At 42.4% G+C, this 27,402-nt stretch overlaps 1 protein-coding gene across 1 annotated transcript in view; it reads right to left on the reverse strand.

Annotated features, from left to right (window-relative positions):
• Window positions 1-27,402, reverse strand: part of LOC144689483 (pleckstrin homology domain-containing family G member 1-like) — a 205,176-nt gene that overhangs the window by 67,734 nt on the left and 110,040 nt on the right. Inside the window, exon 3 of the mRNA XM_078556602.1 lies at window positions 2,229-2,779. Coding sequence (XP_078412728.1) covers window positions 2,229-2,779 — 551 coding nt within the window. The remainder of the gene's footprint in view (window positions 1-2,228; window positions 2,780-27,402) is intronic.

Raw genomic sequence — 27,402 nt, forward strand, 5'->3', positions numbered from 1 at the left:
CCCCTCAAGTAGGATAACCCAAAAGAGAGATTAACTGGTCATTCATCTAATTTTCTGTCTGTGGGACCTTGCCTGTACAAATTAGTTGAGGAGCATTCTGGGATGCTTTGAAGATTAGATTTGTAACTGCAAGATCTTTTTTAATCAATTTACACGCACGGCAATCACAAATGCAGAGAAAGAGGGAGACACATGCAACAAATTTGCAATGGTGTTGATCTCCCTATACAAAACGAAATAGAGCAGGCTGTGAAGCATTACTTTACTTCCAAGATCATCATAAGCGATGGCACTAGAGAAGACATGGCTGATCTCAGAGTAGAGCAGAGAACATTAAGGACAGATTTAATAGGTATTCAAAATTATTAAGGGTTTTGATCGAACAGATGAGAAATTTTGCTCTGGCAGGTAACCAGAGGACAGCAATTTAAAATAATTAGCAAAAAGAACCAGGGAGGGAGATGTGAATGTTTAAAAAAAAACAAACTGGAATCACAGTTATCTGGAATGTCTTGCTTGAGAAGGGTGATGGAAGCAGAATCAACAGTTACTTTCAAAAGGGGAACTGGATACATAATTGAAAAGGAAAAAATTGGGGAAGACAGGAGAGGAGAGGAGGATGATGTGAGGGTGGGAGACGAAGTGTTGTTGATGGGAGGATTGGGACTAATTATAAATTTCTTTTAAAGGGTTGGTGCAAGCACAATGGGCTGATTGGACACATCCTGTGCTGTATGATTCCATGATCACTAATCTTCAAAGACAAACCGTAAAGAAAGGCACAATGTGGCAATCCCCCCACCACGCACCCACTGAATTCTTTGTTCATTATGGAGAATGATCAGTAAACGTTTTAAAGGCCCCACTCAAGGTAAACTCAGCAAATGCCGTCTTTCAGTGTGACTGATGTAAGCTAATGGTCCAAAAATAATTCCAGTCCTCTTTCAGACAATGAACGAGGCCCATTTCAGGCGCAGCATTGCAAACTGCAAGGACAAAAAAGGAAATGAGGGAGAGAGGGAGAAAAAGAGAGAAAAAAAAAGAAAAAGTAGCACTTTCTGTGAAGGAGCACAGCTCAATGTCCTTCAACACGAGGAGCCGAGGGATCTCCCAAGATTTGTCAGCAACATTTCAGCTCACACATGCTGTAGGTCACATAACTGCCTCAAATCATTCACATCGTGGAAGCCAAACACTGCTGAGTCAACCCTGGCCAATTGGAAAAGTTTAAATGAAGGTTAGACAAAGAAAGTTTAAACCCATTGTGAAACAACGAAGCAGCTGATCTGATGCAACATTTGGTCAACCAGTCAGAACTTTTCATATAATTTAAGCACAGTGTCATTTATATAAAATCTGACACTCCTGTGCAGATATGAATATGGATTTTAGCATGTTTTCAATAAGTGCACATGATTTCCAGGAGAACGGGAACAGGAGGCAGCCATTCAGCCCCTTGAACCAGTTCCGTCATTCAATTAACTCATGACATCAACTCCATTTTTCCCATCTTGGCTCCAATTACAGTTATCAATTTGTTTACCCAACAGAAATCCATCAATCTCAGTTTCAAAATTTCATTAACCCAGCCGAAACAGTTCTTTGAGAAAGAGTGCCCCGAATTTGCACACTTGTGTGAACAAATGACTTCCTTCTAAATGGGCTCGCTCTAATTTTAGAGGTCATGTCCCTTTTTCTGGACTCCAAGAGAGAAGCCATCTCTGTTCTAAATACTCTATAATTGTCAATACTCAAGGGAATACAGGCCAATGTGAATACAGTGTCTTCAAACTTTAACCCTCTAAGCCCAAGTATCGAGTCAATTTGCACCACCCCCCACCAACCACCCCCGGCTAATATATCCTTCCCATTGTGTGGTGCCCCGAACCGAATGCAGTACTTCAGATGTGGCCTAACTAGAGTTTTGTACATTGGTTTAACTGGATCTTTATGCAACTAACATAACTAACTTCCATTTGCTTGTATTCTAGTTCCCTTTAATAATAAATGCCAACATTCCATTTAACCTTTTTAAATGGTTTTTTTTTAAAACCTGAATTGGGCTCAATGTAGCAATACAGTATTGGAAGATGACAATGTTGTTAATGCAAGTGGAGGGTACATAACAAGCTACTGACAATTGCTGACTGCATTCAGCTGGAGACAAGCCTAAACCAGAAATGGCAGACAAGACAAGGTTGCTACTTTGATCCAATGGACAAGCATACCTTCACAATGCTCCTCAGATCTTGGACATAGGTCCGCTCAGTCTCTAGAATTTCCTGCACGACTCGATCCACATAAAGCAGCTTAGGGTTTGCAGATGCTGCTCCTGGTGACGTTGCACGATTCTTGTGGGAACCCCTGGAGTCGACTCTTTTGATTCCACTGGCGCCAGGCCTCTTCTCACCAACCTCTCCAGAATTTGTACATGCCGGCTTACTCCTTGTACATTCCTCCGCACTGGACAAGTGCCCAGTTGGAATCAACTCCAGCCGGATGGCCCCAGCCTCCTTCTCCTGGCCAGCAAGGCCCAAGTGGCTGTTGGAGACCAGGGTCATGCCGCTGGTTAAGGAGCAGTGACTGTCCCTAGAGGAGGCAGAGGACGACGTAGAACTGTAGCTGACTGGGCGATCACGGTCGGATGAATCCATGCTCCTCATTCCACCATACCGTCTATTATCTCTGTGCAAGGAGCCAACAGGAGCAGTCAAGGTTGCTCTATGGGAGAGAGTCTCTCGAACAGGTGGTAGGACATCTGGAAGCACATGGTACTCATCTGTAAAAGGAAAGCAAGAAAATGAAAGATTGCAGTTTGGGGAGAAACTAGATAAATCAAGTCAACTCTAATTGTTCGGACAATTTTAAAGGCAAATTTTGGTCATTTGTTCCTAAAGTTCGAAACAAATAGTTAAGAGTCACAAATAGATTTCCAGTACTTGATGCTAGCCTATATACCATTCCAATACAACTAAAGGTTTTTGTGGTATGTGGCCAGAAAGATTCTTCAGATTATTGGCAAAAGAACCAGAGGGGAGAGGAGGTTATCTTAAAAAGAAACAGCCGTTGTGATTTGTAACCCATTCCCTGAAAGGTTGATGGAAGCAGATTCAATCATAAAAGGGAATTGGTTATGTACTTGTAAAGTAAAGGTTAGGGGAAAAGAGCAGGGAGTAGGACTAAATGGATAACTTCCATAGAGACAGCACAGGTATGGTAGGCCAAATGGGCACCACCCGTGCTGCAAGTTTCTACAATTCTTAACTTGGGATCAGCCCCTGCAGCTCTCTCTCTATTCCTGTTCAAGTACAGTTGAGTTTCTCTGTGGTATGGGGACAATGTGCTGGCCAGGGTGAGAAAATCTCAGCAAATAATTGGGGGACATCTATTTCCTCATATGTTGCAACATTCGATGAGTTTTTTAAAAAAAAAGAGCCTTTCTTCCATTCTCAAAGGTTTTGACTCCCTGATAAGAGTACATTTGCCCCTCAGTACTTTACCTCCATTTCTATCATTCACCTTGATGGTCAACACTGGCAGGCTATTGAACTGCAGCAGGCCTCACGTCCATACCAAATTTCGTACATTTTGATCAAGGGATAACAGATACCTCATATCCGTGACTTTCTTCATGGTGAGTGCCCAGATAACAAGTACCAGCAGCTTATTCAACTGTCAAGGTCCTCACAAACCAATCCTTAATCCTGCCAATTTGCAGGAGTAGTCATTGGATGAGATCAGGAAACCTGGGGCAATTTCCCTACCACCAGCAGCCCCCATCCCACCCCTCTTCACTAGCCCAGTGCGGAGCCCAGTTCAGCTTTCCAACCATTAAATCACCCGAGATCAACTAACAACACACACCATAGAATGAACTGATCTGCACAGCTCAGCTACTCACTGGATAAACTTAGATCCATCATTTGTAGGGTTCAGAGAGATTGTAAAACTGTATTGTACAAGGGAGGTTGTACTCTCCCAGCAACTCGAGATTAGCCAGAAGTCACTTACAACGATGCATTGCTCAGACAAGCAACAGAATGTTACAACACAGAAACAGGCCATTCAGCCCAACAGATTCAAACTGATGTTTATGCTCCACATGTGTCCCTTCCCACCTAGCTTCAACTCACCCAATCATATCCTATTCCAACTCACCCCATCATCATATCCTTCTATTCCATTCTCCCTCATCTGCTTTATCAAGTTTCCCTCTAAATGCATCAAAATTATTTGCCTCAGCTGCTCCATATACACATTCTCATCAAACTGAGTAAAGTAATTTCTCCAGGATTCTTCATTGGATTTATTAGTGACTATGTATGACCTCTAGTTTTGGTCTCTCCAAAAAGGTGGAAACTTCGGCTCTACATCTACCTCATCAAACCCCTTCATGATTTTCATCCACTTCCAAACATCCCCTTAAATCATTCTTCTTTGACCCATCCAACCTCACCTCCAATAAGTGTGGGAGCATGCAGACTTTGTCACTAAGGTAGAGACCATTGTTCAACTATCTTAAGAGTACAGAGGAGGTTTACCAGTATGTTACTAAGGATGGGAGGGCTTCAGTTATAAGGAAGTTGGAAACATTAGAACTGTTTTCCTTGGAATGGAGGATGTTGTTAAGAAGCAACCAAACAGAAGTTTAATACTAGGGGTTTTGACAAGGGTAGATAAAAGAAAAATATCCCATCTGATAAGTGGGTTAATAACAACTAGAGGTCATAGATTTAAAAATCATTGGCAAAAGATCTGAAGAGGAGCTGGGGAGTTGTCAGGATCTGGAACACGCTACCTGAAAAGGGGTGGAAGCAGATTCCATAAACAATTTTTATTTTTTACAAAAAGAGTTGTCAAGATGCTGGAGGATGCGGAACTTAAGATCACAGACAAAAGGCAGGATGCAGGCCTAGGCACGACTGTTCTTTCAAAGATCCAGCACAGGCATGATAAGCCGACTGGTCTCTTTGTGCTCTAAATTTCAATAATTCTAGGTCATCCCTCAGCCTTCTCCTTTCTACAGAAAACAGCCCTAGCTTCAGTTTTTCCACATAGTTAGAACCTCTCATTTTCTAGTGCTTCTTTATCCTACTTGTAGAATGGAAACTAGAATTGCAATTGTACTCTAACTAAGGTCATTTCTGAAGTTAACTCAGGAAATCAGTCAACCCAACACTGAAAATAAATATCCACTCCTTTCACTGCCAGCATACTGCCCACAACTGTAGTGTACACCATCTACATAATGCACTACAGTAATTGATCAAGACCTCTTCCACACCACTTCGCAAAACTACAACCTTCACCTGAAAGAAAAAGGGCAGTAACTGCACACGGGAACACTTTACCTGCAAGTTCCTCTCCAAGTCACACACCATCCCAATCTGGACATATATTGCCGCCACTTCATCACTGCTGGGTCAAAACTGTGGAACTCCCTATCCAACAGCACTGTGGGAACACCTTCACCACACAGGCTGCAGCACTCCCAGGAGGTTACTCGCCATCAGCTTCTCAAGAGGAACAAGAGATGGTAATAAACACCAGCCTTGTCCACTTCGAGAAATAATTTTTCTTTAAAAATTCGTTGTTCCTTCCAGTGAACTCACTATTCTTGGTGGTTTCAACATTCACCATAAGCAAGGGTTCCTCCTCATTTCTGATCAGTTTGATGCTGATGTAATGTTTAGTCTTCCTGAAAATCAGCCATGATCTTTTAAAATTGCAAAGCAGGCTCGAGGGGCTGAATGGCCTACTCCTGCTCCTTGTTCGTATGAAAAAAGTAGCTTCTCATCCTACTCAAACATTCAGTTAATCTAAGCCTTTATCTCATTACCCATCTGAACTTTTGCACTGTGTCAGTAACCTCACCAAGAAATCCACACATCATCCTTGGGTGGCATGAAACATCCCAAGCCGACTGTTCCTCTGCTCCTAGTTTAAGTCCACTATCACTGTTGCCCAACGCAAAATTTATGGAAAAAAATATCAGCTGCCCACTGATGGCTGCCCATCCTTGTTCCTTGCCAAAGCCTCGGAACAATTTCTATGAGGCCTCCTTGCTATAACTATTGTTTCCATTGTGTAACCGCTTCCTTTCCTTCTTGGGTTATTTATCCTCCAACGCTTATCACAACAATTTGTGACAAAGAACCTCCCTGCATTGCTTCATTTTGTTCCAAAACTGACATCAACAGTTTTAATCTCGTTTGATCTGTGTCTTCTGCTGTTGGGCTGGGCGGGTTGTGGGGGAAATTGGTCTTTGACCTTCACAAAGGAAAATGCCAGCCCATTGACACAGAAAACTGGCTGCTGAAATCACTTGTGATGGCTCAAGTGCTTTTGGGGAAAACCTATTTTTTATATTGGTCCCTTTAAGAAATAGGTTTCTCTAGGAGATGATTTCTGGTAAAGCATCTTGTTTCCAGTACCTGATCAGGGGACGAAGTTGCCTGGGAGATGAACAATAGAAGGGTCAACAAGAAGCTAATTACAGGAGGGAGTAGATTGTGAGTGTGGCTCAAGTCTCAAACAGGGTTTTGGTTTTTAAGTTGAGAACAAGCTTACTGCTGAGCAGGGAACCTCTCTTTCCAAACAGGATTCAGTTGAAATTCCATGTGCTGGCTAAAAATTTTGATAACTGAAGGATTCCCGGTGAGCTGGACTTCTGGGATAGTCAAGCTGAGAAGAGAGCCAGAGAGGGGAGCAAGAGAGAATGTGTTTTAAATGCAAAACTCCAGAATTAAAGAGTATTAGAACCAGGAGAGTTCTGACCAGAGGTGGCTATGCATAAGATGCTAGCGACACCAGTATTGAACCTGGAGTCTGCAACCATGGGACAGTTGGAGATTTAAAGGGACAATCTTACAGGAACTAAAGTAGAAATCTCAGCCTTTATTAGGAATTTTTGAACAATGCTCAGACAAAGTGGTTAATCTTCCAATTTCTGGTAAATATTGGACTTAGGTTTAAGTGTGGGGGGGGAGCAGAAACAGAGGGTGGCAGTAATTCTGATGGGTATAAGTTGAGTTAAGAAGTTTGATTTGAAGTATAAGCATCTGTATTCATTGCACTTTTATACATTTAATGCAACTATTCAAGATAGAATGTAGCTATTAGCATTCAGGTTTTGATTTTTGTGCAGTAAAATTCTTTTGATTTAAACAGAGAACCTTGTCATTTCATTCTTTTAGAAAATACCTGCATTTTCAGATTATTAAAGCATGTGTGTGTTGCTGGTCTCTACCAAAATCATACACTTGCTCATGTTAAATTACCTCTGAAGACCAATTTGACCATGCCCTCATTTCCAGTTTTGACACTATCCCATTGGTCATTCAAAAAACCCATTTCCAAATTCATCTGTGCCTTGGGTGCTTGTCTCAATCTTGACTCCAATCCACTTTTGCTTCTTCTGGTATTTTGTTAACTTTCCCATCTTAAAGGCTTTAGTCAATCAAGTCCCATTTCAGAGACTTTCGGATATAATCTCAACAGACATGCCAATGCATCGCTGAGGGAGAGCTACACAGTCAGAGGTGCATCTTTCAGCAGAGGTTTTAAATCTAGGCCTCATTTGCCCTCGCAAGTGGATGTACTATGTGAAAAGGAGAAGGGAGTTCTCCCCAGAGTCAATTTTATCCCTCAGCCAATACTTAAAACAGATCAAGCAGCATCTATGGAGAGAAAATAAACCCAACACAGATTATCTGGTCATGTGTGCAAATTGACTGCTGTGTATCCTACATAACAATAGTGACTATACTTCAAAAGTACTTCATTGACTATAAAGTGCTTTGAGATGTTTCAGACTCCTGAAAGAAGCTGTATAAATGCAAATCATTCTTCTTGCAAATCTCTGTTGCAATCTCTTGTCCCTCTATTTTAACCAATAATGTTAGATTGGGTACTCCTCATAACTCTCGTTTCTCTGAAGCTGCAAACATGGTCTTAAACAGGGTTGCCTTTTCCTACATAACTTCCCAACAGTATGTTAGGTTAAAGCTGCTCCCCATGAGTCAGCCACGGGACTGAACTTTTCCTGGGAGCCAGGACAGGGTAGAGAGCATGCTTGCAAATCACGTTAGCGGACTCAATTGCATTCCTGATTCCTGTATCAGTTTGTCAACAGAAATTGTATTGATTACAATTAAACATCTTAATCTCATTTCACTACATGTCTCACCTACAGTGAAATAAAGTAGCATATAATCAGAACCAATTTTGCTTCATCCAGTGTTAACACAGCCCACCCTTGTTGCCATTTGAAGGAATACACCAGCAGATTCATAGTTACATTCCCAAGTCCTGCAGCTGCACAGTGTTACTAGTGCTCCAACCTCTTATGGGAGCATCAGACCCAGATTAACTGCAATATTCTTGAACTCAGCTCGGTCATAAGTAGACATCATGGGCTATAAACCAACACTATCCAGACAACCTCCATGTCAGAGATGAAGACAGGCAGACAAACACAAACAACAAAAACAATTGGACACCAAACGCCCTGAAATCCCCATTATTGACACCCATGCAGCACTAAAAATATTATGACGTGGCAAGTGATGTGTGTCAGGCGGATCAAATCCACGAGGGAAACTTGATCACGCGATCACTCCTGTTTTACGATTTGTATTTTATTTTGAGATGCGTGCCTTGAATTCAGAAGTATTAAGACTACCATGACTTGAGGTTTTAGAAAACTAAATTAAACATTTATTGACAAAAGAAAAGATTAAGCACATACATAGGTCTACAAATTACTACTGTAATAACTCCTAAAACCTCTAATTAATCTGGCTCCCAGTTACATCTCCGTTAAGGCATTAGTAAAATCAAATAGATTTAAACAGACCTAGGCAAAGCAACACAATACCATGGACAGTCGAATTCTACGTGAGTTTTCTCCGCTTCGGTTCCTGTAGACAGCAACTTGATGCACAGGGGCTGGAGGCTTAGAATACCTTCTCCTCTTACACATAGCTTCATACTCCTTTATACATGTTTTCCCCTTTTAATGCAAATTCCATTATTCCAATACGTCTTTGGAACTTTACCTTTCTCATAATATAAATCGCTCAGTGCTCATGTTGTCAGTAACCTTTGGAAAAATAAACTCACTGTTTGGCTTAGCTTCTTCTGGCTAGGTGTAATATCCTACTATCTCTGAAATTCAAAATACCCTAAATTTATCTATAAATGCAAATTTTCCTCACACCTCACATTCTAAAATTTCAGCCATGTTTACGTATTTCGCATTTCCAGACCAGCTGTCTCCAATTCAATTAAATCCCACAAAGAGAAACCATCCAAACCCCACTATTAACCCACTTTTACAACAAATCACAATAATTTGAAAGTTATATTTTCATGACAATATGCACATGACATCCCATGGTGCCCTGCTCAATTGAGAGCAAAATGTTTGCTAAATTCTATGAATCACTATCCTATGAACCAATTACATAACAGGAAGTTTTTTAAAAAAAAATCACAAGACTGATGAACTTGATGTACCAGACAGGTTTCTTACTTGAAACAGATAACTTTATTACAGAGCTCTTTTAGAAGATACATGCTTGAGCCAAACTGGAAAGCTCCATCCCGCCCTCAGATTACCCGTGCTTGGGGCATTTTTGTCAGGACAATCATGTGACTCCAAATAGGCAGTAGGAAAGGTTATACCTTCAATCACTACATTTCCTCCCCCTTTAATTTTTTTACATTTCCTATTTACATAGGATATTTTCATTCACAGGTGGGGGGATTAAAGATCAAGTCCCTGAGGTGGTTTTCTAATTAGGTTAGAGCAGCGTAGCTCTACCACTTGAGATTTTCCCACTGGATCGACATGATCAGGGACTGCAACATTGGGTACATTCTTAGAAAGTGGCAGTTCAGGATTAGGCAATTCAGAGACATCAGGTATGTCTATTCTAGGTCGATCTGTCACCTCAGGGATTAAAAGGTTCGACATCAATTACAGGCAGAATAGCTGGTTGCTGGAATGTGTCTCTACTCCTTAGGTGATCCACTTGTTTTTGAACGATCAGGTTTTCCACTTCCACTTGGAATGACAATGGTCCAGTTTCTGAGACCAATTATACCAGGAAACCAACTAGGTCTATTTCTAAAATTCCATACGAAAACTGTATCGCCTACAGTAAATCGGAGCTTTGATATGAATAACGTGAATCAATTTGATTACTCTGATTCTACTCTGCCATCCCCTCTCCCAGATAGCATTGTACATGCTCCGGTGCCACAAGAAGTTATGCTTGTGCTGAATTTCGTGAACTCTCGCTGGCCTGTGTGAAGCAAATGAAGGAATTGGACAAATAAAGATCCAAGTTTGTCAGAAGTCCAAGACTTATCGTAAGGGTGGTCGAAGTCACCAGTGTCTGAAGAGATGAGCCCATTCCATGCCAGTAAAACACAAGATGGAATATTGTTATGGGGATCAAGAGTTGTCGTCTCTTCGCAAGGAAGAGAACCAGTCCTGACAGAGCTTCGCAGTGTGCATCCAGGCAGATAGAAGATGAAGATGCTTCCGTGAAGCTACGTCTGGTGACCAGGCATAGATAATGACATTGAAAGCATTCTCAAGCACTGTCACCAGTATCAGCAACAACTCTTAAGTTCGGAAACACTAGACTTAACCATGTAAGTAGGCAGTATTTCATCAGTAATTCAGAGGGCATTGAACCTGCAGTTGCAGGAGTTGTCGTATAATAGTTTAGAAGAGAATGTGAAAGTAGAGTTTCTAGAATACCTTCAGATAACCTCTTCATTCCTGATTTGAAAGTTTGCATTGCTCTTTCAGCTAACCCATTTGATGAGGGATGATATGATGCCGTTTTAATATGCTCAATTCCATTTAAACTCATGAATCTCAAATTCTATACTAGTGAAGACCGTACTGTTATCTGAAACAATTAGTTCTGGTGGGCATGTATACTAAAACATTGGCGCAGCTTTTCAATGGCTGCACTCGATGTCAGTGATCTAACTTCACACACATCCATCCACTTAGAATGCGCGATGATCAATAAAAACATGGTACCTAAAAATGGACCGACACAACCTATATGTAGTCTAACCTAGGGTTGACCAGGCCACTCCCACTGATGCAGTGGAGCTGAAATGGGCAACTTCTGTTGTTGCTGACACTGGAGACAATACTTGATGATGCTTTCAATGTCACTGTCTATACCTGGTCACCAGGCATAGCTTCACGCAAGCATCTTCATCTTCGATCTGCCTGGATGCACACCGTGAAGCTCTTTCTATTCCTTGTGATCCCCACAACATTAATCCATCTTGTGTTTTACTGGCATGGAATGGGCTCATCTCTTCAGGCACTGGTGAATTTGACCACCCTTACGATAAGTCTCAGACTTTTGACAAAATTGGATCTTTATTTGTCCAATTCCTTATTTGCTTCACACAGGCCAGCGAGAGTTCAGGAAATTTAGCACAAGCACAACTTCTTGTGGCACCGGAGCATGTACAATGCTATCTGGTAACAGAGGATGATTCAGTGCGTCAGCATTTGCAATAAGCACACCAGGACAGTGCATAAAAGTATACTCAATATGCAGGTAATAAAGTCGATCGTTGAATTCTTGCCGAGGCTATTGGTGGAATGGCTTTATCTTCACTGAATAAACCCATTAGTGGTCCGACACAACGGTGAAATGTCGTCCATGCAGATACTGGTGGAATTTCTTCACTCCAAACATTATTGATAAACCTTCCTTTTCAAGTTGTGAATAACCCTTCTCAGCTACAGAAGGGGTTCTGGAGACATAGTCGATAGTTCGGAAAGACCAATCTTCCATCCTGTGAGATAATAGCTCCCAAACCGCAAGGAGTCGCATCACAGGTTAATATTAAATTATTTTGATGGGTCATAATGTACCAGTATACATGATGAATTTAATAGCTTAACTCTTTCAATAGCAAGTGTAACAGTGCTGGTACTGTTGACAAGCCTGGCAAGAAGCGATCATAATAATTAATCATGCCCAAAAAAGACTTCAGTTCAGTGATACTGATAGGAGCCTCTTTAATTGGTCTGACTTCCTCCTCTACTGGATGCAACCCCATGACATGCACTCATTGACCCAAGTAAGTGGCTTCAGTTGCTTGGAATGTACATTTCTCCCTCTTCAATCATACACCAGCTTCCAAAAATCATCTTAAACCTTCTTCTCGGTTGGCCAAATGTTCAACTTCCATTGAACTTGTGATCAGGGCATCTAGGTATACCACTTGGGGAAGTCCTTGCAATAGACTTTCCATGGTCCTTTGGAAGATTGCACATGCAGATGATACACCAAAGGGTGAGCACCTATATTGATACAGGCCCTTGTATGGGTGTTGGTTACATACCCTCTAGACATGCTGTCCAGCTCTAGCTGTTGGTATGCAGGGATCATGTCCAGTTTGGTGTAGGATTTGCCTCCGGCTAGCTTTGCGTACAAGTATTCTATCCTTGGAATAGGATATTTATCTAGTTTAGTTGCTTTGTTCATGGTTAATTTGTAGTCCTCACAAATGTAAATAGTTTAATCAGGTTTCACCACAGGGACTATGGACGCTGCCCATTCCCAGAAATTGAACTGGCTGGATGATGCCTAGCTTCTCTAAGCAACATAATTCTGCATCCACCTTCTCCTTTAGGGCAGAAGGCACAGGTCTGGCCTTAAAGAACCTGGGTAATGCCCCTGAATCTACATATATTTTTGCTTGTTTGCCTTTTATCTTTCCCAATTCATCACAAAATACATTTTCATGTTTCCTTAACAGCTCAGGAATTCCTCTTGTTCTAGCTTGAAACACTTCAGACCAGTTGAGTTTAATTTTTTTGTAACCAGTCACGGCCCAGAAGACTAGGTCCTCCACCTGTCGCTATGATCACTGGAAGCTGGGCTGTCTGTTGCTTATAGGACAGAGGTACTGTGGCAATGCCCTTTACTTGTACTGATTCTCCAGTGTGTATGCCTTCAATTGAGCCATGGTTTGCTCCAGATTCAGTGGCTGGGTACCTTCATTTAGGTATTTAAATGTGTTCTCTCACCACTGTGGTTGAGGGTCCCTTATCTACCTCCATGACTAATGACTTTCCATCCACTTGAATGGGGACAGTTATTGGTTCAGTTTTTACTGCTTTGACATTGTACAGGGAATAGATATCAGTATCAGCAGCTTCAGGTTCTGTTATATTGTGCACTTCAATCATTTTGGTCTGCTGACTGATGGGCCATTGCTTTATTACATGCCCTTTGCTGTGGCATTCTGCCTCCTTAAATCTGCAGGTTTCTGGTAGATGGTTACCCCCACATCTGTAACAGATTAACTTCAGAGTTGTTGCTGAAATGCTTCCACTGGGTCTTTGTTTTTTGAACCACAAAGACCGTCTCCCGCTTCGCTGCTGTTTCTTTGGTTTCCGTGCCACACCCAGCGGTAGGTTCCCACCCCAACTGAAGAACGGCACCATGTTGCACACTCTGTAAAGCCTGCAAGTCCCTCACAGCACTTTCCATGGCATGCTTCAAATCGATGTTAATTTCTGCACTGAATGGCATAGTTGTGAATGCCACAAACCAACCGGTCCCTCAACATGTGTGTTGGAAGTCACAGTGCTCGGTCAGCTGCTTCAACTTCACTATAGAAGTTGCGATGGACTCTCCCAGGGCCCTTACTCTGGAGTGAAACTTAAAGCTCTGCATTACCGATGGCTTCTACTGAAAACATGTCTTCACGAGGCATACCAATTCGTTAAAAGGTTTAGAATTTGATGCAAGCTAGAATAAAGCAAAAAACTGCGGATGCTGGAAATTCAAAACAAAAACAAAAATACCTGGAAAAACTCAGGTCTAGCAACATTTGCAGAGAGGAACACAGTTAACGTTTCGAGTCCGTATGACTCTTCAACAGAACTAAGGAAAAATAGAAGAGAGGTGAAATATAAGCTGGTTTAAGGGGGGGTGGGACAGGTACAGCTGGATAGAGGGCCAGTGATAGGTGGAGATAGCCAAAAGATGTCATAGACAAAAGGACAAAGAGGTGATGAAAGTGGTGATATTATCTAAGGAATGTGCTAATTAAGGGTAGAAAGCAGGACAAGCAAGGTACAGATAGCCCTAGTGAGGTGGGGTGGGATGAAGGAATTGAAATAGGCTAAAAGGTAGAGATAAAACAATGGATGGAAATACATTTAAAACTAATGGAAATAGGTGGGAAAAGAAAAATCTATATAAATTATTGGAAAAAAAATGGGGGGGGGGGTGAATCGGAAAGGGGGTGCGGATGGAGGAGAGAGTTCATGATCTAAAATTGTATTTATCTGTTCGTATTTGTTCTGATGATGCCACTTTCAAAAACAGTTCCTCTGACATGTCTTCCTTCTTCCTTAACCGAGGTTTTCCACCCACGGTGGTTGACAGGGCCCTCAACTGTGTCCGGCCCATCTCCCGTGCATCCGCCCTCACACCTTCCTCTCCCTCCCAGAAACATGGTAGGGTCCCCCTTGTCCTCACTTATCACCCCACCAGCCTCCGCGTTCAAAGGATCATCCTCCGCCATTTCTGCCAACTCCAGCATGATGCCACCACCAAACACATCTTCCCTTCACCCCCCCTGGCGGTATTCCGCAGGGATCATTCTCTCCGGGACACCCTGGTCCACTCCTCCATCACCCCCTACTCCTCAACCCCCTCCCACGGCACCTTCCCATACAACCGCAGGAGGTGCAACACCTGCCCCTTTACTTCCCCTCTCCTCACTGTCCAAGGGCCCAAACACTCCTTTCAAGTGAAGCAGCATTTCACTTGCACTTCCCTCAATTTAGTCTACTGCATTCGTTGCTCCCAATGCGGTTTCCTCTACACTGGAGAGACCAAACGCAGACTGGGTGACCGCTTTGCAGAACACCTTCGGTCTGTCCGCAAGCATGACCCAGGCCTCCCTGTCGCTTGCCATTTCAACACTCCACCCTGCTCTCATGCCCACATGTCTGTCCTTGGCTTGCTGCATTGTTACAGTGAAGCTCAACGCAAACTGGAAGAACAGCACCTCATCTTCCGACTAGGCACTTTACAGCCTTCCGGACTGAATATTGAGTTCAACAATTTTAGATCATGAACTCTCTCCTCCATCCCTACCCCCTTTCCGATTCCCCCCTTTTTTTCCCCCAATAATTTATATAGATTTTTCTTTTCCCACCTATTTCCATTATTTTTAAATATATTTCCATCCATTGTTTTATCTCTACTTTTTAGCCTTTTTCGATTCCTTCAACCCTCCCCACCCCTCTGGGGCTATCTGTACCTTGCTTGTCCTGCTTTCTACCCTTAATTAGCACATTCCTTAGATAATATCACCACCTTCAACACCTCTTTGTCCTTTTGTCTATGACATCTTTTGGCAATCTCCACCAATCACTGGCCCTCTATCCAGCTCTACCTGTCCCACCCCCCTCTTAAACCAGCTTATATTTCACCTCTTTTCTATTTTTCCTTCGTTCTGTTGAAGAGTCATACGGACTCGAAACGTTAACTGTATTCCTCTCTGCAGATGCTGCCAGACCTGCTGAGTTTTTCCAGGTATTTTTATTTTTGTTTTAGAATTTGGTGCATTTGGGACCGTAAGACTGCAGATGAGGTCTTGCTACCCCAGACACTCAAGGATTGCTTTCTGCTTCTCTGCCGTAGTTATTTCATTTGCCACGAAATAAAAACCTAGGCACTCTACGTACTGGCTTCTATCTTCCATGGGTGTGTCATAAGGGTTGATTCTGCCAAGAGTGGCCTGACTAATGAGTATACTTTTCTTTCTTTAAGAACTGTACTCACATTCACAAGGCCAGGTGCAGCGTCGGAGCTATTTTACCCTCATTGCCAAATTTGACTTGATGGACCGGACAGGTTTCTTATTTGAAACAGATAATTTTATTACAGAGCTCTTTTAGAAGCTATACGCTTGCACCAGGTCCACGACTAGAAATCCCCCAGCTCATTAAGTCAGAGCAATCACGTGACCCCTCATAGGCAGTAGGAAAAGTTATACCTTCAATCATTACAAAGACTTATTCTTAAAAGCAGACAAATGGCTGTGTGCGCAGTGTCACTCCTCAGGTCAGTATCTGTGGGGGAGCTCTGAATAACCCTGCAATGCAGAGGCCAACGCAACACTGCAGTGCAGTCCCAGCTGAATGCAAGGTACAGCAGGTGGAAGGTCATCAAAGCTGACCTATTTTCTGATGGAAGAATTTGTTGCTCGTTTACATGAATTGCAGAGACGTGCTTTTCATCATGCCTTCATATGATCTACAAAATTCAACATTTGCAGTTTTATGCTCAAAATGACAGGCAGTACCAATTGCTAACTTTCAGAACTCAAGCCAAGGTTCTTCCACCCCTCCTAGGTTCTACTTGCATTCAAATCTTTAAAAATCTGCTTTTATTTAACACCTTTCATGACCTCAGGAGGTTACTATTGAGATGGAGGGGCAACTAGCAACATCCTGGGGGTTACCATTGCCCAGGAACTGAACAAGGCACATAAATACTGTGGCTACAAGAGGAGGTGGTGAGATACGAGGAATCCTGCAGCAAGTAACTCGCTTCCCAACTCCAAAGCCTGTTCATCGACAAGGCACAAATCAGGAGTGTGATGGAATACGCTCCATTTGCCTGGATAAGTGCAGCTCCAACACCACTCAAAGCTTGACACCATCTGGGACAAAGCAGCCTACTTGATTGGCACCCCATCCACAAACCTTTGCTCCCTCCACCACCGATGCTCAGTGGCAGCAGTGTGTACCACCTACAAGGTGCACTTCAGAAACTCACCAAGACTCCTTAGACAGCACCTTCCAAATCTATGACCACTACCATCTAGAAGGACAAGGACAGCAGATACATGGGAACACCACCACCTGCAAGTTCCCTCCAAGCCACTCACCATCCTGACTTGGAAACATATTGCCGTTCCTTCACTGTCACTGGGTCAAAATCCTGGAACTCCCTCCTTAACAGCACAGTGGGTGTACCGACACCACATGGACTGCAGCGGTTCGAAAAGACAGCTCACCACCACCACCTTCTCAAGGGCAGTTAGGAATTGGCAATAAATGCTGGCCTAGCCAACAGCACCCACATCCCATGAATGATTTTTAAAAAGTGATAACGTCCAAGATAATGTGTTATTGCGATGTTGACAGAGGGATAAATTCTGGCCAAGAGACTAGAGGGGTTCCCCTGGTCTTCAAAAAAAAAAAAAATCTTCAACCCAAAGAGGGTAGATGGGACCCTGGTTTAATGTCCCGAGAAGCAGCACTCCCTCAGTGCTGCACTGGAATCTGAAACAGATGCGTCAACCTCCATTTCAATCATTTTACCACTTAAGGCAATGCCAACTTTTAGTCCTTCATCTAGTTTCAGATCAGACTGAATGCAATACAATTGCTCTTCTGCATTGTCACTGTTAGTTTCACTTTGATTTGTCTGGATTTGTTTCCAAGTAATGCATCTTTTTAAACTGCCTGTTTATTTTCAAGCGCGACTTGTCTGTGTGCTCCTCATTATGCCCTTTTCTTGGCGGTACTGTTTTACCGGTGATCAGCCTTTGATCTACATGCACGCTGTGTCATTTTTTTTCCCCCCACAGTAGAGACAATCAGCAGTTTTCCACTTACAGGCTTCTGCATGATGCCCTATGCCATTACAGTAGTAATGTGTTTGAAAGTGAATATACCCTGACTTTACTTTTTTTAAACTTCAGTATTGTTAGAATATGCTTTCAAATCTCCAGCTTGTTTCTCTGCCATTTCTATGCTTTGCGCAATCTCAAACACTTTCTTCAGTGTCAACTCTTGCTCTGCTAACAGTCTACGCTGAATTCTTTCATTTTAGTCCACGAGCAAGCGATTATGCAAAGCTTCTTCCAGGTTACCTTTAAAGTCACAATGTTCTGCTAATTTTCTAAACTCAGCTGGGAACCTGATTCACTCGCATGCTGTTCTCTTCAGTGAAACTTGAATCTTGGCAATAATTGCTAGTCTGGGATCGAAGTGCTTTTTCAAAACGTCCACAAGCTCTTTAAAGCTTTTATCTGCTGGCTTGTCAGGAACCATGAGATTTCTCAGTAAAGTGAAAATTTTCATTCCGATGACTGTAAGAAACACCGAGGCCTACTTATCCTCTTCAATCTCATTCGCAATGAAAAACTGTTCCATTTGCTCGACAAACTACAAAGTCCATAGCAGCTGGATCAAAAGTCTCTAAAGCCCCTAACAATGATGATCCCATCCTCATCGCCATTTTAATTGTTAAGAAGTGACAAAACACTTAAGACGACACACACCGCTATCTGCTTCTGAACCCCAGCTTCCTGTGTGAAAAAACAGAAGGTTCCTTTATTCCACAGCAGAGGGCAATACATCTGGGACTTGGCATACCCTACTGTTAGAAATGTTATATAAAAACCATCCTAACTAAAATGTCCTTTTACCAAAAAAGCATAAACATTGAACAAAAACATCACAAATATCTTTAGTAAAAAGCGTTTTTAAAAAGGTAATTGTTACAGATCTGTTAGTGTGCAAGAGACTTGCTCAATGGTAACTAGGTTTTTCAGTTGTGCAATTTTCAGCAAAGGTTGCCTTCAATTAAGAAACTTGAACAGCGAGGACCAGAAGCAGAGAATTCAATAGCCTGTTGGAGTCCCTTCATTCCAAAACTTGGCGATTTTCTCAGGATGCTAAGTGCAGCCCTGGAGAAGCACCAGAGGCTGGATCACATGCCCCAGCATGAGCTCCTGTTCCCTCACTTCTATGTTTTCTCTCCCATCAAAGGAGAAGCCAGTGCTCAGCTTTTCAACCTGTACAAGCTGATCCAAGGACCCCCTCAATTCTCATCCAGTAGTGGACTCAGCTGATCAGAGATCCCTTCCCCCTACCCCACTAGGGCCATCTGTCACTTGCTCGTCCTGCTTTCTACCCTTAATGTCACCATTAGCACATCCTTTAGCTAATATCACCACCGTCAACACCTCTTTGTCCTTTTGTCTATGACATCTTTGGCAATCTCTTCTTTGCCTCCACCTATCACCAGCCCTCTATCCAGCTTTACCTGTCCCACCCCCCTCAACCATCTTATATTTCACCTCATTTTTATTTTTCCTTAGTTCTGATGAAGAGTCATTCAGACTCGAAACGTTAACTGTCTTCCTCGCTGCAGATGCTGTCAGACCTGCTGAGTTTTTCTTCCAGCTATTTTTATTTTTGATCAGAGAACCCCTTCAACTCTCTTGCCCTATCCCACACTGCACTCAGCTAGAAAGCCTCCCTGGGTTTTGTTTTAAAAAAAAAAATCAAGGTTTGCAGAAACATTGTTAACTGATTTGGGAGATCAAGAGACTGTTTTCCTCCCTTCACCTTGCTGTAATAAATTAAATTGTTATTAGAAAGTTAGAAGTCTGGAAGAATAAACAGGTATATTCTGGTTAAGTGAAGAGAAACGGAATCCACTGGCAGGTAACCAAAGAAGATTGAGAATTAGCAAAGAATCAGGGGAGATGGGGAAAAAAAGGTGCAGAGTTATAATGATTTCTGGGAGTGCATTCCTAGAAAAGGGTGGTCAAAGTTGCTTCAGCGGCAAGCTACAAAGAATAAAAAAGGGGATTGGAGAAATACTTTAAAGGGCTGAAGAAAGGTCAGTAGGAAGTGGGACTAATTGGATAGCTCTAAGAGCAGTTATGAGCACAATGGGCTGAATGGCCTGTGATGTATGATTCAGTCTGTTGAGATATACTCAACCAGAGTGACTGCTGCAAGGGCAAAACAATAAGGTACATTCACTATTGAGCTGCTCAGCCTAGTCTATCAACTGCTGGGAGGCCTCTGTGTTTGGTATCACTTCAGCGAGTATAGCTCGTCACCGCTGTCATTAAGCTGGCATACTCACTCCTCAGACTCGAGTCGCTGCAGAAATCTCGTTCTCACTGCTCCTCAAAAATACATTGTTTAAAAACAAATAAAATATCTTAGTCAACAATGGCTCTCAGTTGGCTGGAAGAGTTCCCCTCTCGCTCATTCCTCATGGTGCTTTCAATCAGCCAATCTGAGCCAATAAGCAGCCTGCTCGGATCTGCTCCTAAACAAAAAACCCATCATTGGATCCAGGGGCTTTGTTCAGCAGTCTGCAGGACATCAGGCTGGCTTTAAGTTGTAATGCAGCCGTTGCCATGGTGACAGGAACGGGTCGACACGGCTGTAGCGGTCATATGCTGCTTGAGACGGGACGGAGGGTCACAGTGCGGAGTTGCTTGGATGCGCTGCAGCCCTCTGCGCGCAATAAAGGAAGAGCAAACGCTTTCAGCTCGGTAATTACCCAGGGACAGTGAATTAAAATCAGGAGGCTCCCCTCCCCTGAAATTCAGTCAGAAAAGGATGACGCTGTGTTAATGTTTTTTAGCTACGTTATTTACAAGACTTTCATTTTGAGTGGGGGGGTTGCTAGGAAGAGCAGATTTCAAGCTCTATACTAGGCTGGAGAGCGGGTGGGGGGGGGGGGGGTCAGTCTTTGTGAATCACGTAGGTACCAACATGGAGGGGAGCAGTCCGTCAGAAATTTGCCCCTCCTTCAATGTTCCCCTTTAGTTTTGGGGAGGGCGAGCTAGTGGAGGATTTGGAAATGCGTGTTTTAATTCCTCCCTATATTGCTTCACTGCACCTGTACTGCTTTATGTAATCCCAATTCATAACATTTGGAAGTCACCTGAAGGAGAGCTCCCTCGAAAGAGCATATGTATATAATAAATACTTCATACCCACTGCAACCATATTGACCCAACTTGCAAAAACTGCAAGTGTTTTGTTGCCTACATCTCTCATTTGGTACAATTCAGAATACTTTTATATTTTTTTTTTACAATTCATACAAAAAAAAGGATCAGGATATTTTTCTTCCCCAAATATTTTATGTCTACAGACATAAGGGGGAAATTGTAAATGCCAAGGTGCCAATGCCCGACACTTTCTCAGCTGAGTACAGTAGTTAACAGCAAATAAATACTGCACGCTTATCAGTCAGGAAATTAATACCTGACCAACTTTCTAATGCCAAATCACACGGGCCAACAGCGACAATCTATATTACCATTCCCAGAGCCAGGAAGCAAAAAGGGAAATAAAAATTTAAAGTATTACCTTGCTGTTATGGAAGTAGAGTTATCCCAGCATCCACTGTAGATGTGAAATCTCTCCATCAACACAATAGGTCCTATAGTTTTAATAGGGCTTTTGTTACCACTATGAATGCTGGGATCTCTTTCTCAAAGACCAAAAAGCAGAGACCAAATTGTAAAATGTCCCAAGGCACTTGACAGAGCATAACCAGATGAAAGTGGCACAAATAGAAGTAAATGATTTAGAATCACTATCAGACTCATGGTTACAAGGTGACCAAGGTTGGGAAATAAATATTCCAGGGCACAAAATATTTTGTAAAGACAGGCAAAGGAGGAGGGGTAGCTCCAATAGTAAAGGTTAACAAAGACATTAATGAGGAAGGATCTGGACTCAGAAGATCATGAAGTAGAATCAGTATGGGTGGAGTTTAGGAATATCAAAAAACACTGGTGGGAGTAGTTTATAGGCCCCTTAACAGTTGGGCAAAGCATTAAGCAAGGAATTATTGGAGCTTGTAACAAAGGCAATATAATAATTGCGAAGGACTCTAATCTTCATATAGACTGGAACAATCAAATTGGCGAGGGTGGTATAGAAGATACAGTAATCGGACGCTTTTGTGACAGTTCCTGGAGTGATACATTGTGGAACAAACTGGGGAAAAAGCTATTTTGGATCTAGTATTGTGTAATTAAGTATGTTTAATCAGTAATGTCATGGTAAAACATCTGCTAATACAGTTGAATTCCATGTGAAGTTTGAAAGTGACATACTCCAATCACAAACAAGAACCTTAAACAAAGCCAGTTACATAGGTATGAGGGGAGAACTGGCCAAGGTTCATTAGGTAATTAGACCAAATGGCATGGAGATGAATGAACAGTAAGAAACATTTAAAGAAACAATTCAAAATGTTCAAAAAAATACATTCCATTGAAAAAATTGAGCAAGAAAGGTCCACCCATGGCTTACTCGGAGTTAAGAATAATATTAAGTTAAAAGAAGAGGCTTATAATGTTGCAAAGAACAGTGGCAAGTCTGAGGATTTGGAGTGCTTTAGAAACCAAAGGGCCACCAAAAAGTTGATCAAAAGGGAACAAGAGTGAACTAGCCAGGATATAAAAACAATATAAAAACAAGTTGTAAGAGCTTTTAGAAGTACATTTTTTAAAAAAAAGGGAGAGAGTAGCTAAAGCAAACATTGGTCCCTTAAAAGCAGCCACATGAGAAATCATGGGGAATGAGGAAATTACAGAGGCATGTGTGTCTGTCTTCACAGTAGAGGACACAAGTTGCATGCCAGAAATAGAGGGTAACCTTGGGGCTAATAAGAATGAGGAAATCAAGGTAAATAATAGGAGAGAGAAAGTATTGGAGAAACTCAAGAAACTAAAAAACAGTGTCAAAACCAGGACTTGATGACCTACACCTTAAGAGTTCTAAAATAAATGTAGGTGCAGAGGTAGTGATGGAGTTTATTCCTTTCTAGATGCTTCCCACAGGCCAATTCAATCCTGTTCACATGGTCCCTGTGTTTATGAAAGTTGCAACATCTATATTTAATAATTCCTGGGTACCATTCTTCCAATGGCTGTAGTTACACCATCTGTGACTTAAAAACACGTCCCTGGAAAGAAATCAGCCCATCACTCACATTTATACTGAAAACCAAAGTAGTACCAACTGAGCCAGAGCTAACATCTAGTGGGACAGCTTCCAAAGTGTTTGCAGGCCACCAAAAAGCATGGCCAAATCATCAAATCATCGTGAAAATGTGATACAAAAGACCCTCACCCAGCCAATCCTCTCAAAGTTACCTTTAAATGTTCATTAAGGTCATGCAAATTTAGCTTCCCCTCCCACTTCTTAAAATGTGTTTACAGCATCTCACAACCAGCGTACAGCACTGCTCAAAACCTGTTCTGGAGCCAAGATAAGCCACTCAGGTGCCACAAGAGGACACAGCCACTTGGTCTGATCATGAATCAGGATGCAATGAAGTTTCTTTTAAGAAAACATCACATAATTTGAAATATTAGTACATCAGCAGAGAGCCAACAGACGATTGCAGTTCCCAAACCAATCGCTGGCAATAGGTTCCAAGTGTCCAACTTAAAATGGTATTGATATCTTGTGAGCAATAGGTTTCCAGATTTGGCTTGGGATGTTGAATCTACTGCAGGCACGTAGTGTCATCTGATACAAAATGGTTGAGGCGATGGCAGTGGGCGAGGTGGGATGGGGGGGGTGCGGGGAGAAACAGTGTGCTTACTTAAACATCGGTAACTTCCTACTTCTATCTGCCCTGGTAGCCCTCCAGTCTGCAAGTTGGGGTATCTGGGTGAATCTCTTGCCCAGCCTCCTTTTCCTCCCAGTCACAAGGTTATGACTTCCGCAGCGAGTCAATCTCACGCTATCTGGGCACTTCCTTGGACAATGTGAATCAAACTCATCAGCAGACAATAATCAAAAATAAAGAAATCTCTCCAATAGAATGAAAATTGGGAGAGCAAGTCAAGGCTTTTACCCCCATTGTAGGGAGACATTTGTGGGGGAATGGAGTGGGGAAGGGACCCCCAAGAGGAGAGGAAAGATAAAATTGGATTAACGGAAAGGTTGCAACCCAACTTAGAAACCATCTATAATGGGAAAATTGGCTCCTAGAAACACAGCAACCAAGGATTAGAGTCCTTATCAAAAAGACCATCTCGACAGTTATTTTTATTCACGTTAAAGGCAAACAGCTTACAACACAAATCCTGATTGTCTGGCTTTATGTCCGACTGATTGCTTATGCAGTTTGTCTATTACAGCAGATGAAAATTTCTCCTTCGAACCACAGATGTCACACACAAACAAAAATAAGCCTCCTAAAATCCAGCCCCTTTGCATCATACCTCTTAATCGTTCAGCCATGCAACAAGCCATTCATCTGCTGGATAATAAACCTAAAATAAGGGGCAATTATTCAGGGTGGGTACAAGCCTAGGGCAGCTGCTGGTCCTTGCCAGCTCACTGCAAACCTTTAAAGGAATCAGATTAGAGATCACATTCATTCACTCAAAACAGAATGATTTAAAAAGCACAATACAAACACACATGATGACTGCTTACCCTATGGGCTGGCCTCCCTGCAACGTTTTAAGAATGTATTCCTTGAACTGGAATCACAAAGCAATCTTGAAGTCTAATAGCACATCTTCAGTTTTCACTCAAAAAGAAAAGCAAAAACCCTTCATGGAGTCCCCTTAGCCAGTGCAGTAACTCTCAGCAGCTGAAGCTAGAGAGAGTTTTCTTCAGCTGGGTCTGTGCGGAAAAGGCGTACGTCACAATGTGCGGCAGTGCTCAACGCAGTCCTCAGCCCCAGTCGACCCGCAGCTAACTATTGCCACCGGTCAGAAGATTAACGATCAGCCGAGAGCCATCAGGCACATTTTAAATTTAGGCAGGAGGCTCCAGTTTTTGCTGATAACACAAGGTGGCAGTTTGCCAGCACTGCAGGCAGCATTTCTATTCAGGACACATTCACCACAAGAGCATTTAAAGAGCCTTCTAACACCTAAAAGATCTCTCTCTCTCTCATCACCATCTGCACCACTTTACACAGGCACTAATTTAAAAGATAAAGCTGATGTGCCCAGAAATTTTATTATTTGACATACCATACTTGGAGGCTCAGACATTGGCAAGAGTGATACCAACTGAGCCACAGCTAAAGTCAAAAGGTAGCAAGACTAAATCCCACTTCAGAGATAAACGTTCCAGTGCAGTACTGAGGGAGCGTTGCACTGTTGGAGGTGCTATCTTTGGGGTGAGACAATAAAACAAGACCCCTTCTGCACACAAAGATGGCCATAAAAGATCCTGTGGCAGTTCTTGGAAGAGCAGGGGAGTTCTTCCGTGTCTTGGCCAACATTTATGCCTCAACCAACATCACAAACACTCAGTTTGATGATATAATCTTGGTGTACCTGGGTGCCTTCTGCGTAAAAATAGTATGCCCATTTCCAACATTACAACAGTGACTACACTATCAGTGTAGTGAAACACTTTTCTGGCACTATAGAAATGCAAGTCTTATTTCTCTCTTTTGAGCCAATAGTATGAAATTGCAAAGTTGTACAAAAAAGGTGACAACTTCCCAGTTACTTCAAACTGGGCCAACTCGTCAACACTATGCCCATGATTTTCAAAAACTGAAGGCGGGAGGAGGTTGTGCAAGGGCGATTCATAGGTTAGCCAGGACCGTGCTTTTGAATTTGCCAGCTGGGCATGTCTAGTTTGGAGTACATAAGCTTGTCAGTTCTGCAGCTGTAGCAGAAGGGCTGGGAGTGTAGAATGGGGGAAATAGATACAGGTTATTGTTTTTGTATCCTTAATGTTCCCTTGAAGAGTGTGAAGTAGTGGAAAGATTCACAGGCTGATAACAGTCCACAACATGTACACTCCTTCCATCTTTATCCCGGTTGATAGCTTTTAGCCTTGTAGGAAAGATTTATGGGCTCCCACAAGACACACAACAGTTAGGGGGCACCTGCACCAGCATCCACCAGACCAGATCTAGTGGATATCAACCCAGAATTCAGAGCTGGAGCTCTAGCCTCCAATTGCTGAGGCCACCTGGAGAGGCTTTTGAACCCTACACTTCTGACTTGACTCAGAAGAGGGAATGGCTCCCAGTGACACTCACTCCAAGGCAGAAGAGAAAGAGAACAAAACACAGTTGAAACTCTTTCGAGTTATCAACAGTCACAGATTGCAACTCTTTCGAGTACAATCACAGTTCTTGGTTTCCGGGAGTGGGACATGAAACCACAACCCTCTGATTCAAAGGCGAGGGTGCTATGAACTGAGCCACAGCGTCAAATGCCAAAGGGAATGGGAAAAGGTGCGAATGTAGCTGTGATTCTTAGCTCCCAGTCATGGAAACACATAGCAGGAGGTTTCACCATTATAAACAGTTATAATTACCTTCTGACCACAAGACTCGAACACTAATTTATAGAATGCAAATGTCACAATGCACATGGGCCCCTCCGTTTCAATTAAATAATTTAGCTTCACACCAGCTGTTACTCATTATGCACTCCATACGCTTCACAAATTAAACTGCTAACCCTTCTCAAACTGTGGAATTACAAATAAAAATCAGAAACACATTAAAATAAATGAAACTGAAATGAAGCTTGACTGGTTGTGAGAGAGGTACTGGGAGGGCAAAAGATGGTCAGAAAGCAAGCACAGAGAACAAAAAGGTGGTGTTCAGGTAGGGAGGGGAGCAAGGAGGAATATTCAGGAAGGGGAAGTACTCAGGAGGGGAGAGATGGGTTACCTGTAAGGGGAGCCAAGTGAAGCAGGGAGAGGAGTATACAGGAGAGGGCAAGGAGGGAGTATTAGAATGTTCAAGTGCTAACTTGCACTGACTAACTACACATGAAATCTGAAAAGGTGAAAGGAAATTAATCCTTAGGATTGAGAATTAGGGACCAAATGGATTAAAATTGGAGATGCAGCAAGTTTCTTATGCGTTTGACCCTGAATCAATTCTGTTTGGGTTTTGTGTGCTGTGTTGGCTTTGTATCTCAAATTCCAGGCTGGAACATCTTAAAAGGATGGGGGTCAGAACAAGGGCAAAGTACCAATGGGGGTAGTGGTGTGTGTGTCTGTGTGTGTGTGGGGGGGGTGGGGGTGGGTGTTGGGGTGGGGGTGCAGAGAAACGATAATATTGTCCCAAAATGGCTTCCCTTTTTTAAAAGTTCCCATGGTATTTGCGACCATCTGAAATATCTTCCACTGACTTCCAGGCACTCCAGTTTGTCAGCCCCCTCTCTCCAGGGTCTTGTACAGTCCACACTTGGCCATTTATCAAAAGGAGCTAGGAATGAACTGGTTTGGTAGAACATTTTCATTTCTTTTACTGACCTAGATAGGGAGTGATTATTAAATGAGATCTACTAAAAATAAAACCCTGTCAAATCTCCCACCTCACCAGACCCCATTTCTATCTGCCCAGCTTTTCACGTAAATCAGTTCTCAAAATACATTTAAGCGAAAAGTCATTGACTTATCCTTATGAAAATATTTACAATTATGGAACACTGATTATCAATAGGGAATAACCAGGACATGATTAGAATGTACTGTCTCTACATAAATAAAATTTAACAAAGACGATAACAGAACTGAGAGGGTCCATATAATAG

Source organism: Cetorhinus maximus, chromosome 14 (genome assembly GCF_964194155.1).
Source record: "Cetorhinus maximus chromosome 14, sCetMax3.hap1.1, whole genome shotgun sequence".
In the NCBI taxonomy this organism is placed as follows: Eukaryota; Metazoa; Chordata; class Chondrichthyes; order Lamniformes; family Cetorhinidae; genus Cetorhinus; species Cetorhinus maximus.